The sequence below is a fragment of the Fusarium sambucinum genome, chromosome IV (genome assembly GCF_050947815.1).
Source record: "Fusarium sambucinum isolate potato_lamoka chromosome IV, whole genome shotgun sequence".
Classification (NCBI taxonomy): Eukaryota; Fungi; Ascomycota; class Sordariomycetes; order Hypocreales; family Nectriaceae; genus Fusarium; species Fusarium sambucinum.
In genome coordinates this window covers 3,126,474-3,144,195 of record NC_139291.1, presented here as the reverse complement: position 1 = coordinate 3,144,195, position 17,722 = coordinate 3,126,474, and the positions used below count along the sequence as shown (strand labels likewise).

The following is a 17,722-nucleotide window of genomic DNA, read 5'->3' as shown; positions in this document are numbered from 1 at the left end:
GACTAACAATATATTGTAAACATTCCAAAAATTCTTAATTTAATCAATATTCTCCAGCCTTCATGTCATCCTGAGCGCAGTCTTGATGAATTATCCTGAACCGCCAGGTTAGGCAATCTGGTCAACAACCCTGTCCATAGGGTCAGAGGAAACATGCTCAAAATTGAGAAGCGAAATGCCTAATTCATCTCAATTGAAACCTCTTCTGCTCCTGTAAAGCCATCTGAAATTGATACTCTCCTCACACAGGGTCGCGGCGCAGCCTGTACACGTATCGAGTTATCATCTTACGATCTTTCGGAGAATTATTACGAAGCAATCCCACTCTTGAAGCCCTCAAGGGTGACGATTGATGGCCGTTCAGCCGTTATAACCTTTTCTCTGAGACTGTCGGTGGCTGACGATACGGACCCTGAAAAAGCGACAGGGGAAGTCTTGGCTCGACATGGATTGTGTTAATGACCACTAGCGACTATGCTTTCATCGACGGCGAATATAGCTTAATGGGCAGGCAAATCATGTCAAGTTTTCTTCAACTCGGGAGATGATATCGCAGCTGTCTCTAAGAGACTGAGCCTCTTGGCAATTGCTGAGGGTTATCGACAATTCAGTCAGAAGAGACAAAGCAGTAGCAAAGGGTTATTATTAATCCTAGCTACAAGTTTTATATGCCAGTCCAGAGTAAAAAGAAATCCCATCCATTTTTTAACACCCCAATCTGTTTGCCAGCTCGTCCAGAGAGTCAGGTACCTTGAGGTATTCCATTCATCATCATAGCATGGCCACCGGCTATGTTCTGCGACCAAATCACCCAGCACATGAACTCAGAAGTCGAAGTTGAAGCAGAAGGCATGGCCGTCGTCTAGTAAAGTCCAATGCAGATGTCTCCCTTGACTCGGGCAGTCAAGTGGACCTCGGCCTCAAGGTCGAGCTTGATACCGACAAGTAGAGCGGCGGACTTTTGGTTGCCATTCTCGTCGGTTGCACCCTTGAGAAGTTGACCTGAGAGCTGTGTGAGTAGGATCTAACATGGAATCAAAGAGAAAAACTTACCAGCGGGCTGAGAGAGACCGGTAGAGGTGGGAAGAGGAACAACGAACTGCTGCTTCTGGCTGCGGCGACCACCTCGAGCTTGACCGTCAGAGTCAGAGTCGGAGGCGTAGGCAGGCTTGGACAGACTATGAGAGTGGAAATGGTTAGTGAATTGCTTGATGCCAGAATGAAGAGTGTGCTTACGCAGTAGTGGAGTTGCGACCAGGGGCAGGGGAAGAGGGAAGGTTGGCAAAGGGAAGGTCAGAGGTAGGAGGGGGAGAAGCGGTGCTAAGTTAATCAGTCTTTAGACTTTCTTTGAGAGTTTGACATTGTAGTCATGGCTGGTGACCGAAGGAGTAAGAGAAGAGGGATGCTTACGAAGTAGGGGCAGACATTGTGTTAGGTTGGGTGGTGTTGGACAAAGATTGTCAAAGATGTTTGTAAGTTGATTGAGGTAGTGGTGATGATGATCGAGGCTGAAGCTTAAGTAGATGATTGTTGAATGGATTGGATGGTGAGTGCTGATGAGATGAAAAGGTAAGAAGTTGAAGGAGAGCCCATCTTATATAGAAGATTTGGACCTAGGAAGGGGTGACATTTGCCTATGTCCGCCCAGATCAGAATTGCGATATCTGAGTCTGTATCCATACTACACTACACCACACCTTGCAGTATGATCTTCATTGCGAAACACCCCGATGCCGAAAATTGTAGACGAAAGGGGTTTGGCTGGCACCGTCTGTACAAGCATTACTGTATGCGGCAGTAGTGAATTCGACGCGATGGCTTCGATGCGTTGTTCAGTCTAGCCCAACTCAACTACTCATGCTGTCTCACACTGAAGTACCAGGTCCAGGTTGCCTGTATACAGTATCCAGGTAGGTAAAACTGCGTAGCTGAGGATAAGATCCTGGGGCTACTTCCAATGAACAGTCTAGATTGACGCTCCACGATAACATGCGATGCGTGCAAGGCTACCCATGTTCGAGTCCACATCCATGTGGGAAATATTGTCAGGAATCTAGACGGGCAGACGGGGGCTACTTCAGCCGCAGCCGCAGGTGCATATCCATACATTCGAGAACAAAAAGAGACTTGGTAGGTCCGAGTGTTCTCTATCAGACCTGGGGCTAGACATTCAGGGTCGCAAGGGGGCCCTCGTCTGTTACGGGTATTCAGATCCGGTATGAGGAATGGGCTGTCAATCAGAATAAGGCCACACATAAGCAAAGCATAACACGAGCCAAAAAGGGACAATACACAAGAGTCGAGGCTGGTTACAGAAGAGCAGATGCTAAGTGGTAGAAACAACAAAGAGGGGCATCTGCGTGACACGCCTCTGGAGATATCATCCGATGTTGGCTTGTGCTGTAGCGGTACTAGTCACAGATCCTGTCCTGGGGAAACAAGGGTAGTAATGAATTAGTTAATTGGAGCTGAGAAACAATACAAGGTCTGCGTGTCTATTGTGTCTGTCGGTGCGGGAAGTACCGGCGCAATGTGATATTCTACGAAGAGATTCTCTAGTTGGGGACCGGAAAGAAGCCGGTTCAATTGGTAGCCATGACAATGGATTCGCTCATATCATAATGCATTCGACCTAACTGATTACTATTCGATAGCAGAAACAACCTTGCTTGGCCTTAAACGCACCTTAAATGCCCGAAACACGACGTTTGTGGTAAAGATTGTTGATGAATCTCCAGCTCAAAGCAGGGGTCTCTCTCCTAACGCTTCGCTTAGAGTTATGTTGAGTCCATAAGGTTGCGTTTTAGGCATGCAAATAGACAGGGGTACCCGTGCCTGAGTTATGTTTCACATTATGTGTGGTTGTTCAATCTCGACTCCGTATCGACAGGGATCAAGGTCCCTGACTCCTAACCTTTCTTTTTGATCCCAATTTGAAAGTCCTAACGTAGCACGCATCGGAAAGAATGGCATGATTCTGTCGGGAAACACCGGCAATCCGCTCATGCGCAAGATGTTATGACACGTAATTATCCTGGTCTCTGCAACAATGTTGTAGTCTTGGCTGGTAAGTAGTGTGTAGTACTGAGACTCATTTGTCTCTCCGACTACTCGAATCTGTCCTATAGATTAACTACTGAGTACTCAATAAACAATACAATTACGCGTGCAAGATACTATACCACTTTGTATAATCTCTGAATGAGATTACTATACCTATAGCATCCTGGAATAACACTACCCTCCCCTCCATATTGTGCCTCGTGCGTGTCTCGCATTCAACCCATCACCCCCAACCCTAACGGTGCATTATTCCTTGTTTGGTTTCTCTTTTGCCACGGCAAATATTGCCACTTGTCCGACGACGTTCAATGTCACCCCCCTCACCTTCCTGTCCTAACGTTGATTCAACATACTCATCTTCGTCCTTCACATCACAGCCCAACCAAGATTCACACTCAGCCCAAAGTAATCTCCAGAATCTTTTAAGTCGCTTGTGTAAGCAGAAGCTCCTAGAGGAAGTCGAAAAGCTCAAGGAAGCCGTCCAGAAGGACAACAAAGACAAAGTCATTATGGCGATTCCAATGCTCCTTGCTCTCACTGTTTGCCCTGCCATGCTCGGCACGCAAGAGGCAATTCGTCAGAGTCAGAGCAAGACGAAACGTGAAGAACATCGTGCTCGACGCTGCAACTTGGTCGTATCTTGCGTCAAGCCTTCTATCAGAAGTCGTGATATTAACAACAAGTTGGTTGTCTTGAAAGATTCAAAGGTACGTTACTGCTATAAGCCTAAAAAGAAACATCACTGACTTGTTTTGGTAGCTTTATATTGCCAATGAACATCCTCTTTACAACCATGATCCCAAGAACAGTATCAGCAAAGGCTACGCATTCTCGGGATACTTCCTGCCTTTTCCTGACTTAGAGTACGAAGGTCTAGTCACTACCATCAGTGACGACCCTCCTTTCTTGAACTGGATCTACATTGACAAGAACACGTACGAAGTCAAATACGGAGTGCGTGTGGATACTGAAGGCCACATCACTGGTCCTTTTGACTGCACCAAACAAGATCGTCGCATGACGTGCGAAAATTGGGAGGGCTTCTGCGCCGTAGAAGAACTTCCAGGCATCTGGGCACTCTATTACGATCGCGATGACGATGGCCTGAGATCAAAGGTTGCCATGGGTACTCGAGTTCTCGAGGTGGAGCTAACTCGCCGAGAGAAGAAGGAGCCTAAGCCCGTACCTGATCCCAATGCACCCAAGACGGTGGATGAAAAGATGAAGCAGCACAAGGAGCAGACTGCCAAGGAAGAGGCTGAGAAGGCCGAGTTCATGGCAACTGGTCGTCATCCTGGTGCTGAGCCACCCTCGCCCACTCACAACTCTGAGGTGAAGAATTCAAATTTGCTTGATCCAGATTCGAAGGAGGCTAAGAAGAAACGTATCGCCGATGCCCTTAGCCGCCTCAAACTTGATAGCCCTACAAAGAGTGAGGGAGGTTCTGATGAGAGCATTCTGACCAGTCTCAGCCAGGACTTTTCCATCTTTTCATTGGCCAAAAAGATGACTGAAACAACAAACAATGATGAAGAGGCCACAGTCGCAAGCTCTGTGTGGGGGGGCGAGAGAGAAAAGGGAAAGGACAAGGAGCATAAGAAGAACGATTCAGCAAGTGAAGCAGGCCCATACAGGAAGCCCACTGTTGAAGAGGGCTGATACGTGGTATTTTAGGGGTTGGAAATGTGCTTTTGGTTCAATGGCGTTTTTGATTTGGTTATCATGATAGCAAAGGGGGAAACTATTGTGCTATAGACCTAGTCGGGAACATCTTGGCTACTACGGGAGATTGTACTTTTATGATTGGTAATGAAAACTTACATCTACCGTCAACACATCACTTAATTGGGTTCTATGGTAGTGATGATCGACCAGGTAACAGCCGGGGTCTCTATGAGTATGTCGCTGATGAGTTGTCGCGCATCCGGTTTTCTATCCGGCCCCCGAAGTTCTTTTGTAGCCAGCCACCCCTAAGACAAGGATCAAGCTCGAAGTGAAGACAAGGTCAGGTAAGGCTGCAAGACCAAGGCAAGCATCCCTTGCGATGCACCACGAAAACTGTGCAGAACGAGGCCTGTAACAGCTGCTCAATTCGGAAGCTCCAAATCAGACACTCCCGAGCCGAAAGGGACAAAAGGAATTTGGAGGCAAAGAGAATCCGAATATTCTTTGCTTGTTCTAGAATAAGAAACGGAGAAAAAACACATGAGGATATTCCAAAATCTTTCGATTTTCTCGTCAATCTGTTTCAGGCTTAAGCCCCCGTGCGACACTCTTTGTCTCGTAGATCACTCCTCGTGGCTCAGCGACAGCGTAAACATTGAACTGTTTCTTTCATGTAGTAGACCCATGACCTGGCCCTGGCCATTCTAGATTCTGCTGTTGATGGAGATGGTGATCATGTAACCCTCCAGAAAACCTGAACAAGGTTACTCGATTAGTAATGGCGATTTCTTGTTCAGACTGACTAGACTTTAAAGAGTGGACGAGGGGAATAATACTAAATACAAGGACCAGGATCTAGAGAGATTAATTTATGAGCTCAAGGTTCCAGAACTGATCTAGGGCGAGCGGTTATGCGTGACGCACGAGAGTGAGACATTTGCTCTGTGATCAGCCCGAGAAAAACCGCGCTCAAAGTCATGGGTCAGTGTATACATGAATGAAGCTCTCATTAACTTAATACAGCTTCTCAGTCTTATGAGCCCTTGACCTTGCACTGACCTTCTGAACACCGAAATATCCACTCGGCCAGTCCCGCGCCTCCGCATGACTTGCATCCCGTGTGGCCTGCATCGGAGCCGTACGAGATCCTTGGGAATATGTAGTATTGGAGATGAACGGGACTGAAATCCAAGACATGGGCATCTAGATCTTCCATTTAACCGCGTCTTCCATGCTAATATGTAAGCAAATCAAGTCTTTTTCAACGGTGTGTATGCAATGATCATCCGATATCAGCATCCGAAGCCCCATTTCGTTTCTATTCTCAACCGATGAGTAGCATGCCGAGGAAAATCGGTATCCAGATCTTGTGGAAAAAGCAAAGCTGAAGTAGCTTTTCATATTCAGCTTCGGCATATAATAAATACGGAATCCACATTTTGTTGGTATTTATCCCCACAGAGTCAACCTTGTCTGCATATCAGACCAATTCCACACCTCAGCCGCTCGAAATTCAGCTGATTCAAATTAAATGGCATTTCTAGGCCAAGTGTTAGATATAGTAAATCGACTGTTTTCGTAAGCTTACAGTCGTCTCACGGACCTGGTTTTGTGTTTATTCGATGTAATAAATTAAGTCTGTTGTTACTCTAAATTCGCATCTTACTGTCTGTCTCTTTTTGTAACATTGCGAGGTCTATGGTACCCTTTTCCCCCATGGAAAGGTGATCGATAGGTTGGAAGGAGAAAAATCGTTAGTCGTTCGGTGTCATTCCAGCTCTACTTTTAGACCTGTGACAACATTGCTTTAACTTCATACAAATGATTGATTGGCTTGTTTCATATTGATTGTGAGCTGTGGAATTCAGTTTTTCAATCGTCAGAACACCGGGCCAAATCTGATAGAGGAGGCCGTTAAGATAGATATCGTGTCTGTGCCGATACATTCGGGGTACTGGTACAAAACTTGAATTCTCTGTGGCTCGAAAGAATTCAAAAGCGGTGTCACTGATATACTGTACTTGGAGCAGGTATTCAGAGGCTTGAATAGAGTTTTGGTAAATGCCAACCCTAGAAACGGAATCACGAACTTGTTATTGAAAAATACGCATATGCTTCTACTGCAACGGGCACACTAAAAGGAGACTCAGCTTACTGAGTCGCAAGTACTATCTAGTTGACGGCCCTGCCAATATCTACAGGGTAGACTTGACCAAGTTATCGCGATTCTGTCTTCGTTGTCAAAACATGGAGAAACACCATAATACAGCATTGTGACGATCGGACTATGGAGTCGCGTGTCAGAATGACAAGATGGCTGACGTGGCTGGTGAACGATACGTACTCTAGGCTAGGCTAGATCTGATCTTTATTGGACCCGAAGATCAGTCTTGTCGTGAAGCGCTAGTTGATCACCGTGCGACGCTCCAAGGAGCTAGCATCGCGTATCTGATATCCTCATGATTAGCCTGTGACCGAGCGCTTGTCAACCGTCGCTAGCTTGATCTTGTCTATAACATTGATGAAGATTTGAATGGTTGATAAAAATAAGTATATAAAATAGTCATGCTATGTCCCTGATGGGACATGCTAGAGAATTGTTTGAGTACCAGCACATGTGTGTGTATATGTATATATCCAAGGAAATGCAATCCAGTCATAAACCCCAACGCCGTGTTTAATTCCAACAGTCGTTTGTCATCCATAGGCAGTGTTTATGAACATTATAATAGTACACCGAGCCATGGTGTTTAGTTGCTGCGAGTGTTAGTAATGATCATTTTAGGCAATTGATCGCGATGCCAAGAGGGAACTTACAGCAGACACAAGGTAAGATCACCATGGATTCTTGCCTTAAGCTGAATCTCAATCTCGAGGTTCAACTCGAGATGCAGACTGAGAGCATCACTCTTTCCGCCACCACCACCCTGCTGTTGCTGTTGCTGCTGCATCTGCTGCTGTTGCTGCTGTTGTTGTTGCTGTTGCATCTGCTGTTGCTGAGTGTTGTAGTTGCTCTGGGCCATCTGGCTGTTGTCCTGCTCGTCATCATAGTCATCGAATCGGGCACGTCGCTTGCGTCGCTCGCCCTTGGACTTCTTGGTCTTTGTCTTGCGCTGAGGCTTCTCCTGATCGACCTGCTCCTCTTCGAGATCGCTTCTCTGCTCGGCCTGATAAGGGAAGTTAGTGGCTGCGCGATGATCGGTTGGGTTGTGGTAGAGTCGAGGTACATACGGAAGATGACGACATGTTGGCGGTAGTGTGTGGTGGGAGTCTGGTGATTGATTGAAGAGGTGGTAGAGGAAAGATGTAGAGAGAAGGATAGAGAAACTCCACCAGATACAATAGAATTGTTAAATATATGTAAACTCGCAGATAAATATTTTCCTGCTTTCTCTTGTTCCCCTCAAACAAGAACAGAGGCTGACGCGCAAATCGTCATAAAAACGACTCTGCCAGGTATCGATGGGTCTAGAATCCTGTTTCTCTGTACTGCAGACAGGGATCACAGCATCGATGTGACGTAGTGGGTGTGGCTGGTAACGTAACGATGCTAAAAATGATGGAATAGGAGAATTCGTTTATAGTTTAGCCAGTTTATCGACTTGGCATAAGTCCATAATAGAGGTTGATAATGTTCCGTCCCGTCATTTAATAACATTTTTAGTCTGAGACCTTGTCGAGAGAGATGATAGTTCAATACGTACAACGGTCAAGACACCAACCGTTGGAAATTTGGGTGTTTCGGGTCGGGTCACGTGGAGGCTACTTACCTTAGGTACCTAGTACTGAAACTCACTAACGTTGGCACCAGGAACAACCCCAAAAGTCTCCATTCTTAGGTTCCATAATTTCATTTATTCCCGATAATTGTGTCTCAAAGTTTATTGGGGGTTGAAGCCGTCAATTCTGATTCGCTTCTGTTGTGAGTCATGGCCAATCTGATCATCAGAATAAACATTCAAGTTATACTCCTGATCAGGCAGTTTTCCGAGTCGCTTATTCGGGATGAGCATTCGATGTTTTATTACCAGCTCAAGCACCTTCCTTTCACCGTCAAATACGAAGATTCCATCCACGTCCTCGCGCTGTGACTCACGAGGCACTTGACATTGCTTGATTGGCTGGCCTTTGAGATGCAAGGAATATGCGACATATCTACATAAGTATATAAAGACTAGATACTAGTGAGTAGTTGACCTGTTGCTTACTGGTCGCAAAATATACAGGGCAAGACGAAGACCAGAACTTGACAATCATCTACTCATCATAAACTTGAGTCCAAAATGACCCGAATGACACTGCCCGACCAAGATTGTGTGGTCACTGATCGAGGTGGCATTATCGAAAACACCCATGGCGTACATATCGCAGTGACCGACACAAAAGGAAACATCCTCTTTTCAGCTGGAAACCCTTCTCGAATAACTCTCTCTCGATCAGCAGCCAAGCCCGCTCAAGCTTTAGCTGTCATTGAGACCGGCGCAGTTGAAAAATTTGGATTCAACGATGCTGATTTGGCCCTTATGTGTGCTTCACACAACAGTGAGGACTTTCATATTGCGCGCGCCAAGACTATGCTCAGCAAAATCAGAGCCGAGGAAAAGGATCTTCAATGTGGCGGTCATCCTGCAGTTTCAGAGGAAGTGAATCGAGCATGGATCAAAGCTGGATTCGAACCGACAGGTATCTGTAACAATTGTTCTGGAAAACATGTCGCTATGATGGCAGGTGCCGAGACATTGGGCGCCGAAGTGCAAAACTACCATCAATTCGATCATCCTATGCAGCTTGAAGTCAAGAGAATTGTTGAAGAACTGTCAGTCGACCCAAAACAAGTCGGATGGGGTGTTGATGGATGCAACCTCCCAGCGCCAGCGTATCCTCTCTACGACATGGCCAACAGTTTTGCCATCTTTGCAGAAGCAGCAGACGCTATCGAAACCCATGTGGCAACAACACAGAGAACTTACAACCTCGCACGCGTTTTCAATGCCATGACACAACATCCTGAACAAGTCGGCGGAACAGGACGTTTCTGCACTGTGCTCATGCAGAGCTACAAGGGGCAACTGTTCGGCAAGGTTGGTGCCGACGCTTGTTACGGGGTCGGTATCAGAGAATCAGCAGATACTCGACGTCTTGGGGCAACAGGCGCAATTGGTATTGCTGCAAAGGTCGAGGATGGAAATCTTGAAATCTTATACGCAGTAGTCGCTGAAGTCCTTGAACAGCTGGGAGTCGGGACGGCGGAGCAGAGGGCGGAGCTCGATGGTTTTCACCATTTGAGGAGAAAAAACACGATGAATGTTGTCACGGGGCTGGCCAGATTTAATTTCAATTTAGTCCCCGATGGGACAGAATAAGCTGGCAGATACCTATCTCGGCAGATATCACAGAGTTCCGCGTCCAAAAGAGAATCGAGGTTGGATTCTGGTGTGGAAGAAGATGATGATTGGTGGGGAAATGATTTGCCGATTCAGTACAGGACATGGATCATGTTAGTGCTACTGTTTACCAATGGCTGAACTGGCAATTTGCCTAACAAAGATGGTGCATTGCTACTGAGAAAGAAGAATAGCAACTACTTGGAAAGTTCTTCTAAGCAAACATGAAGCCCGAGATACGAAGCATCTCCGACAAGCTTGGCGTATTTAGTCAGCATGAACTGCCACAGAGTCTATGAAAGCAATATCATCAATACACGATGCCTTTTCAACTCAAGATGAAGTCTCTTTCCCATCGTGTGCCAACTCCGCACTCCGCCTTCACAACCCCAGATCGACGCAAACCCTAGCTAGTAACGCGGGGAATGCTCCAAATTGATCTCATGCTTTGTTTAGGCAATGCTACTGCGCTAGAGACAGAAGTCATCGATGATTTGTCGTTGGTGGAAATTATCAAGCCGTTGTTGAAGAATGTCATTCTCGACAGCCCTTGTTCGGTTGTTAATGAATTAGTCCCAGGTCCTAAGATACATACAAAATGTAGGCAGAAGGCATGGGGCTTATAAGTGCTGCCCACCGCTCTAACTCGGGGTTGGAATACTTTGCAGGGACTGGATCTAATCTCAATCTTTTCCCATAAGCCGTCATAGCGATGTTCAAAATGCTCTCAATATTACATGGTCTTTTCTTGACTATCTTTATCCAGATAACCGGTGCTGCTTCACCAAAAGCCAGTACCTTGAACGGAACTTATGCCGGCAAACATCTTCCCGGTTGGAACCAAGATGCATTTCTTGGAATCCCTTATGCTCAGCCACCAACAGGAAACCTGAGGTTCAAATGGCCACAGAGTCTGAGCACTTCCTTTGACGAAGAACGCACGGCCACTGAATACGGCGACAGTTGCATGCAATACACACAGAACTGGACTATGTCTGAAGATTGCCTTTCTATAAACATCATTAGACCAACAGGGAAGCCCAAGAAGCTCCTCCCAGTCCTGTGAGTGCTACACCAGAGATGATGTTGATATGGCAAAACTAACTGGACACAGAGTTTGGATTTATGGCGGCGGTTTATACGCCGGTAGCTCAGCGGATCCTCAGTATAATCTATCAGGAATCGTCAAAGTCAGCCAAGATATCAAAGAGCCTGTTCTAGCCGTCAGTTTCAACTATAGACTTGGAATGTGGGGATTTCTTCAAAATTTCAACCTTCTCAAAGAAGGGAATGCCAATGCTGGCCTCTTGGATCAAAGGCTTGCTCTCCGCTGGATCCAAGAGAACATTGAGGCCTTTGGGGGGGATCCAGAGCGAGTTGTTGTGTGGGGCGAGAGTGCAGGAGCACAGTCTATTGCTTATCAGATGTTCAGTTTTGATGGCCAGGATGAGAAGCTGTATCGTGGTGCTATTCTTGAGAGCGGCGGGATCACAGGTGCCCAGGTAGGATACCAGGCTTATCTGTTTGAGCTTTACTAATTCTTCTTGACTAGATCCATGATCTAAGCTACTACAACGTGGCTTTTGAAAACCTCACGCGAACAGTCGGCTGTTGGGACAAGAAAGATCAACTGTCGTGTCTTCGAGGACTCGACGAGAAGGCATTATATGCAGCACGTCCTTCCTTGACTTGGAACCCTTTGATCGATGGCACGTTCCTCAAGGGATATCCAAGCCAACTCATTCGGGAAAAGAAATTCGTCTCCGTACCAAGCATAATTGGAGCCAATACTGACGAAGGCTTCTGTGTGGGAGCGGCCAATACGACAGAGGATCTCTTCCACGAAGCTTTCCGATGGCGAAACTACGCCTTGAGTGCTCCAACGATTCGAAAGTTGCTTGAGCTTTATCCCGATGATCCTTGTCACCAACCACCATACCACATCACAAATTGCTCGCGGCCCGTAGGCAATTACCAAGGCCGACGATCATGTGCAATTGGTGGTGATATCGCCATGATATCTGGACGCCGCAAGTTGACCGAATTATTCACAGAGTCAGACGAGGCCGTATACAGCTACCGCTTCGACCAAAGGTGGTACCGGAGACCTGAATGGGAGGGTGTTAAGCATTTCGACAACGTCGCTTTCAGCTTCCAAAATATCTCTGGTCTTCTTGGCCCAAGCCCTGAATTTGATAGTCACGCTGAGCTCGCTCACAATATTGGACAAGCGTACGTGCGATTTGTCAACAGCCTCGATCCCAACCCACGGGGATCAAGCAAGGGTAAACTGCCAAAGTGGCCAAAGTATAACATGTCAAAACCCAAGAATATGGTTTTAAATGCCACCAAGAATTGGGTAGAGGACGACATTTGGAGAAAAGAGCAAATTGAGTTTATTAATAGTTATGAGGTTGCAAGGGAGTTGTATGGGTAAGGTGACGAAGAACAGCCAGGCGGGGAGAACCCAGCATTTCCAAGAGTAAACAAAATATAACGACGATGTTGCTAGCTATTTGACCAAGGCTGCTATGGCATCATTAAAGGAAGTGAGGAGTTGCTGTTGAAAAACAGACTCAATTCTAAACAGACAGTCTTTCTATTTTGCCACGCAGGAGTAAACCATCAGTTTCAGTCCTCAAACGAATTACGAACCCCAAATTCATTTCCTTACGTATTCGTCCCAACACTCGGATTGCCCTGTAAGGCCACGCTAGACGCCCAAGATATCCGGGGACCGACTCCGTCAAACTCCGCCTGGTGGGCTCAAAGTAGTCATGATCTCCGGGAAAGGGATTCGCAAAGTTTGTTGTTAAGCTGTGATTTGTTGACGGACTTCTGATTGATTATGGCCATGTCTATTCATCCAAGCTATCCCTGCAATGACAAGCCTTCTCAAACTCGCTTAGCCATAGTTTGTAGCACCATTAAACTCTATTTTGACCGTTACTAGAAAACATACATTGACCGGACTTCCAACAAAGCCGAAATGTTCGTGGTGTCAAGTTAGTCATGAAGGATTTCACCTCTAAAAACAGGTACATAAACCTTTGTGAAAAAGCGATGCTCCTTCTGACATCATATAACTGTTACTCTGCTCTTCTTGATGAAGAAAAGAAAACGTTGTTCCCAACGGGGATGCCGAGACTAGTCCCATAGTAAAGTTCGGGGACTGGGCTCCCCGGTCTCACCCTGGTTACATTGCGGATAGATATACGAAGACTACATAGTAATACGGAGATATAACTTGACACTCGGTCGGCCCTTTCTCTTTAAAGTTTGTTTGTCTGCTTAAAGTTCTTATTATGAACCCCAAGAACTGGCCACTATGGCAGAAAAGGTTGATAGGGTAATTTCATCTGTCACCTTGGCGGGCAGCCTGTTATCGTGTGTAGCGACAACTTGCGTCCTGGTATCTTTTGCCATATATCGTCGACATCTTCAAAATTTCCGCCACGTACTTGTTTTGAATCTGATGGTTGCTGGTGTGTAGAGCATCTTATGCCTTGACACATGAGAGGCTAACTTTGTAACAGAATTCACCAATACCCTCAACAACTCTGTATCTGGAATCATATTTATCAAAACTGGGCAGCTCAAAGCAGGAACACCATGTGTTATCAATGGATTTATCGGTCAACTATCAGTATCAGCATCTGACTTTTCGGTGCTGGCAATCTCTGTGACCACTCTCCTCACAGTCACTCGCTACTTGTATATCCCAACTACGTCGAAAACAAGAAAGACGCTCATTTGTGGTGCAATATGGATCATACCACTAATCACAAGTCTCATTCCGACTATCGTAGGTGAGATGGAGCCTGTTGGTGGTAATTGGTGCTGGATATCATCGACTCGATCCGATTTACGATATGGATTGACGCATGGCTGGCGTTTCTTTATTATTTTCATAACTATTGTCATATATATCTACATCTGGATCTACCTGCGACGACATCTCGGCCCCCAGAGCAAAAAGACACGACAGCCTCTCTCATACTCAACCCACAACACCAACAGTGTGTTCTCCAAAGGCTCAAAAGAGATGGGCTTCCGGGTTATAAGGGAAGACAACCTAGAACTTGACACCTTTGGAGCCTTCCAGCCGAATATCGTGCCTAATTCGCCAACTATGTTTGACCAGAGAAGAAGTTTTTGGAACACGTTGCAGCGAGACAAAATCGAAGAGATTCGCGATGCGGGATTGGACACTCAAGGTGAGAGAAAAGCCAGCGATGGTGAAGAAATAGGAGGGCCGGTCCGCCACCGGCCAACTTCGTCTAAAAGAGGATCAGATCTGGCTTATACACGAGTTGCTAATACTGAACCTCTTCAAGAACCACACTCTTCACAACAAGCTTGTACCAACGTTCTACAAACCAATGCCAGCGAATTCCCTCAGCGTCGAGGAACGCACGATGTTGAAGTTGAAATCAAGAGAATGATGTTATTGAACGGTTATCCGTTCATGTACGTTCTTCTATGGACACCGGGGCTTGTCAACAGATTGCTCGAAGCACTGGGAACGCCTGTTTCAGAAACAACCATTGCTGCTTTGAATACCTCGACACAGTTTGTTGGATTCGCTAACGCAGCAACATATGGCTTCAATCATTATTTGAGAGACAGTTTGGATACACTGTACTGGACGCCTATGGTTATGAGAATAAAGCAATGGTTTGGGCGATGATGAATATTTATGTATTTAAACCAGCTTGGGAAGGAGGCAGGACACTATATACCCTTTTATGAATGTACTTTAATTGATACTTGATGCAGGCCAATATCGTAAGGTATGTATTATTACTCAATTAATCATATTAGAGAATGAAATTGTCAATGTCTAGAATATCCAGATAGCCGCCATTGAAAAAAAAGTCGAGATTATCAAGCCCGGTCTCATTGATATTCACATTCGTCCTGTTGATTCCAGCGTTCTGAGAGTGACTAGAAGGGCCATTGAAGTGTGCTTGTTGTCCCACCGATTCTGTCGTGGCAAGGGAATGAGTATCTGCTCTGAGCCTCTCTAAAGCCCTCTCAGCACTGAACTCAACTGCCACAGAATATGCATTCGATTCATTACAGCGACGCTTTACTTCGTTCAAGGCAGAGCAGAGTTCATTGTGGGATATCGAAGAAGGCAACTCATCGTACTGACAGAGAATGAGCATGGAGTAGGCGACACACAAGGAATGAAACTCGGGCAGGTCTCCCGAGCTTGTGCTTGGGATCCCCACGAAAGCTAAAGTGACTCGGAAACTTAGTTCGTAAACTTGATCTTGCAGATCTTTTGTTGGTATGCCTTGAAATTGTGCCGTGGTTCCATGAGGTGTTTGTGGGGAGGCGGATGTGGTAGCGCTCAAGGCACGAGCTTCAATTTCATCAAGAGATCGTTTAGCTAAGATCATGTTTGCGATCCAATAACTAAGATTCAGTATCAGGCCTGTAGGGAGTTCTTGTGAGAGTTAGTAACTTGTGTTCACTCTTCATAAGATCGAACCAAGGCACTCACCAAGAAGATACCCCCATTTCTGCTTCCATGGTGTGAATTTTTCACAACTGCCATCACTGGCAAAGTCAGGCTCTCCACAAACATCCTGCTGAAGCGTACAGTATAGAGATACCTCAGCGAACAGCATAGCGTCGCGTATTGTTGCCTGCTCAAAGTTGAGCAGATTTCTGCAATGACTTAGATAGGATCCCGGCAGTATCGATGGCCGTCCTGTAGTAGCTGACCAACTGTTCTCAATGGGTTAGAATCTCCAAGTCAGCAAGGAGTCATCACGATCTAAACTCACTGTAGGTGCACTAAGCAAACATGGGCCCAGAGTCGCATTGAACGAAGATCGAGCATGGTAGAAGTGCCAGCACTATTTCGCTTGATGATGTCTGAAAACTGGATGCACAACATGGCTTGCTGAGCACAATGTCCACTCAAAAGCCAACTATCAACATATTCCGCCTCGAACTGAACATCCAGTTAGCTATGCGGTGAACCCGAAACTGAAACACAGCATGGGGCTATGGATGTCTTACAGATGGCGACCCTGCAAAGAGCGAACTTATAAGAACACCAGTTATTTCTTCCAGGTGCAAAGGACTTGCGAGCATCACCTGTCCCAGCATTGTCCTTACGTGCTCATACACTTGTCTGTGCTTCAACCCATCTGGCTGATTCCGGTGCGTGTATCTCATCTCATGCGTGCAGCATACTGCATGGAGAAATGGGGAGGTCTGGATCAGATTCCCTCTTGTGACCAAATCGCTCTCACTATCTATGAAAAGAACATGTCGACGTCTTTTTATAAAGCTGTTACAGTATGAGCACGGCAATCAACGAGACAGACTTTTGTCCTTACGCTTTGACTAGAGAGTCTGCAGTTGCAGAGCTTAGCATCCCTATCGACACAACATCTTCTTTGGTGTGAAATGCTCTTCTATAGTCCCCTACCACTTGACAAGCCACCCTTCTGATTACTTCTGCCGGGGCAGCATGAACGTGTTGGTCAGCTGGTTCGACTTGGTCAACTAGGACTCGATCATTGGTTGATACTGCAGGTGAGATGTTTTGCTGTTCTATCTGTGGCTGTGACTGTCCTCTTTGAGGCTGAGACAGAAGATTCGCCAATTGTACTTTCATATCTTGCATTGAGCTCTCAAGATTCAGAACCTTTTGATGGAGACTGACGCAAAGTTAACTAACAGTGATTGTTTCCATGAGCAGACAAAATGAATGACCTTTTTACGAGATCTGACTGTGTAGTTACATTTGTCTCGTTAGTCCCATTTGGCTTTTCTAGATCGTCGCTTTTCAAGCAGGTAATCCTCAGATTTCGACATCTTGAGCAAGTATCTGAGCCATACTCGATTTCACATCTTGTCTTCAGTCTTCGACAAGCGTCGCAGGAGAGGATTCGACGTCGTCGTTTTTTGGTAGGCTCAGTATCTCCTTGCGGTGCCGTACTTGAACCCTGATCGGCTGCGGGTGCTTGTGGAGTATTGCTTTGATCTTGTGTTCTTTTGCCTGGCATTGCTCAAGTTTCTGTGAATGAAGTGAAGTAATTGGTGAAAGTGAGAAAACCGCGCACACCGTCGGAAACCGCCGGCCGCTAACGTAAGCATGTATTGACCAGCACTGCATGTCGTCCATAGAGACAGCACACCATCATATCTCTCAGCAGCAATGGCAGAAATGTACATTATAATTATAAATTAGACTCTAGGTAATTTTTCCGTGTTGTGTGCGCAGTGGCACATCAAGAGCATACCTAGTTGGCTCAATAGCTAGGTACCTATAGCGCTCCAGGCGCTGATAGTCTAGGTATATATACCTTGTAGTTTAGGTTAGTGAGTCCCATTGAAGAACGGGCACCTTAACTTCTGAAGCTCACGGTCATCGCCGGACACATAACGTCAATCATCAGAATGAAAGTGGACACCTGGGGAAAACATGCGACTAATATGATGATGAGAACTGATTCGTCTTAATCGGGATCAAGATACTGAGTTTTTGAAGTTGTCCAAGAGTTCAGCGACACAAGCAAAAAAGTCGTTCAAGCGTACTATCATATCTCGTTCCCGCTCTTGCACGTCCATCTATCATTCAACTG

General features: G+C 46.0%; 7 protein-coding genes across 7 annotated transcripts; 4 read left to right on the top strand and 3 right to left on the bottom strand.

The window, feature by feature from the left end:
- Positions 1–862: 862 nt before the first annotated feature.
- On the bottom strand, positions 863–1,427 carry FSST1_001049 (uncharacterized protein; the record flags this gene model as incomplete). Its single annotated transcript, XM_083224414.1, has 4 exons — positions 863–1,002; positions 1,054–1,178; positions 1,237–1,320; positions 1,411–1,427. The coding sequence occupies 4 exons, from the start codon at positions 1,425–1,427 to the stop codon at positions 863–865; spliced, it is 366 nt and encodes a 121-aa protein (XP_083091231.1).
- Positions 1,428–3,371: 1,944 nt separating this feature from the next.
- On the top strand, positions 3,372–4,722 carry FSST1_001048 (uncharacterized protein; the record flags this gene model as incomplete). The annotated part of the gene is made up of 2 exons (XM_083224403.1): positions 3,372–3,770; positions 3,823–4,722. The coding sequence occupies 2 exons, from the start codon at positions 3,372–3,374 to the stop codon at positions 4,720–4,722; spliced, it is 1,299 nt and encodes a 432-aa protein (XP_083091230.1).
- Positions 4,723–7,478: 2,756 nt separating this feature from the next.
- On the bottom strand, positions 7,479–7,974 carry FSST1_001047 (uncharacterized protein; the record flags this gene model as incomplete). Its single annotated transcript, XM_083224392.1, has 3 exons — positions 7,479–7,485; positions 7,546–7,895; positions 7,960–7,974. 3 exons carry the CDS (start codon positions 7,972–7,974, stop codon positions 7,479–7,481), a joined length of 372 nt encoding a protein of 123 aa, XP_083091229.1.
- Positions 7,975–9,011: 1,037 nt separating this feature from the next.
- On the top strand, positions 9,012–10,091 carry FSST1_001046 (L-asparaginase II; the record flags this gene model as incomplete). The annotated part of the gene is made up of 1 exon (XM_083224381.1): positions 9,012–10,091. The coding sequence occupies one exon, from the start codon at positions 9,012–9,014 to the stop codon at positions 10,089–10,091; it is 1,080 nt and encodes a 359-aa protein (XP_083091228.1).
- A 742-nt stretch (positions 10,092–10,833) lies between these two features.
- On the top strand, positions 10,834–12,549 carry FSST1_001045 (Alpha/Beta hydrolase protein; the record flags this gene model as incomplete). Its single annotated transcript, XM_083224370.1, has 3 exons — positions 10,834–11,174; positions 11,227–11,614; positions 11,665–12,549. The coding sequence occupies 3 exons, from the start codon at positions 10,834–10,836 to the stop codon at positions 12,547–12,549; spliced, it is 1,614 nt and encodes a 537-aa protein (XP_083091227.1).
- An 891-nt stretch (positions 12,550–13,440) lies between these two features.
- Positions 13,441–14,802, top strand: FSST1_001044 (G-protein coupled receptor; the record flags this gene model as incomplete). Its single annotated transcript, XM_083224359.1, has 2 exons — positions 13,441–13,597; positions 13,649–14,802. The coding sequence occupies 2 exons, from the start codon at positions 13,441–13,443 to the stop codon at positions 14,800–14,802; spliced, it is 1,311 nt and encodes a 436-aa protein (XP_083091226.1).
- A 130-nt stretch (positions 14,803–14,932) lies between these two features.
- On the bottom strand, positions 14,933–17,143 carry FSST1_001043 (Zn(II)2Cys6 transcription factor domain-containing protein; the record flags this gene model as incomplete). The annotated part of the gene is made up of 6 exons (XM_083224348.1): positions 14,933–15,567; positions 15,625–15,851; positions 15,911–16,080; positions 16,149–16,422; positions 16,472–16,795; positions 16,851–17,143. The coding sequence occupies 6 exons, from the start codon at positions 17,141–17,143 to the stop codon at positions 14,933–14,935; spliced, it is 1,923 nt and encodes a 640-aa protein (XP_083091225.1).
- Between the last annotated feature and the right edge of the window lie 579 nt (positions 17,144–17,722).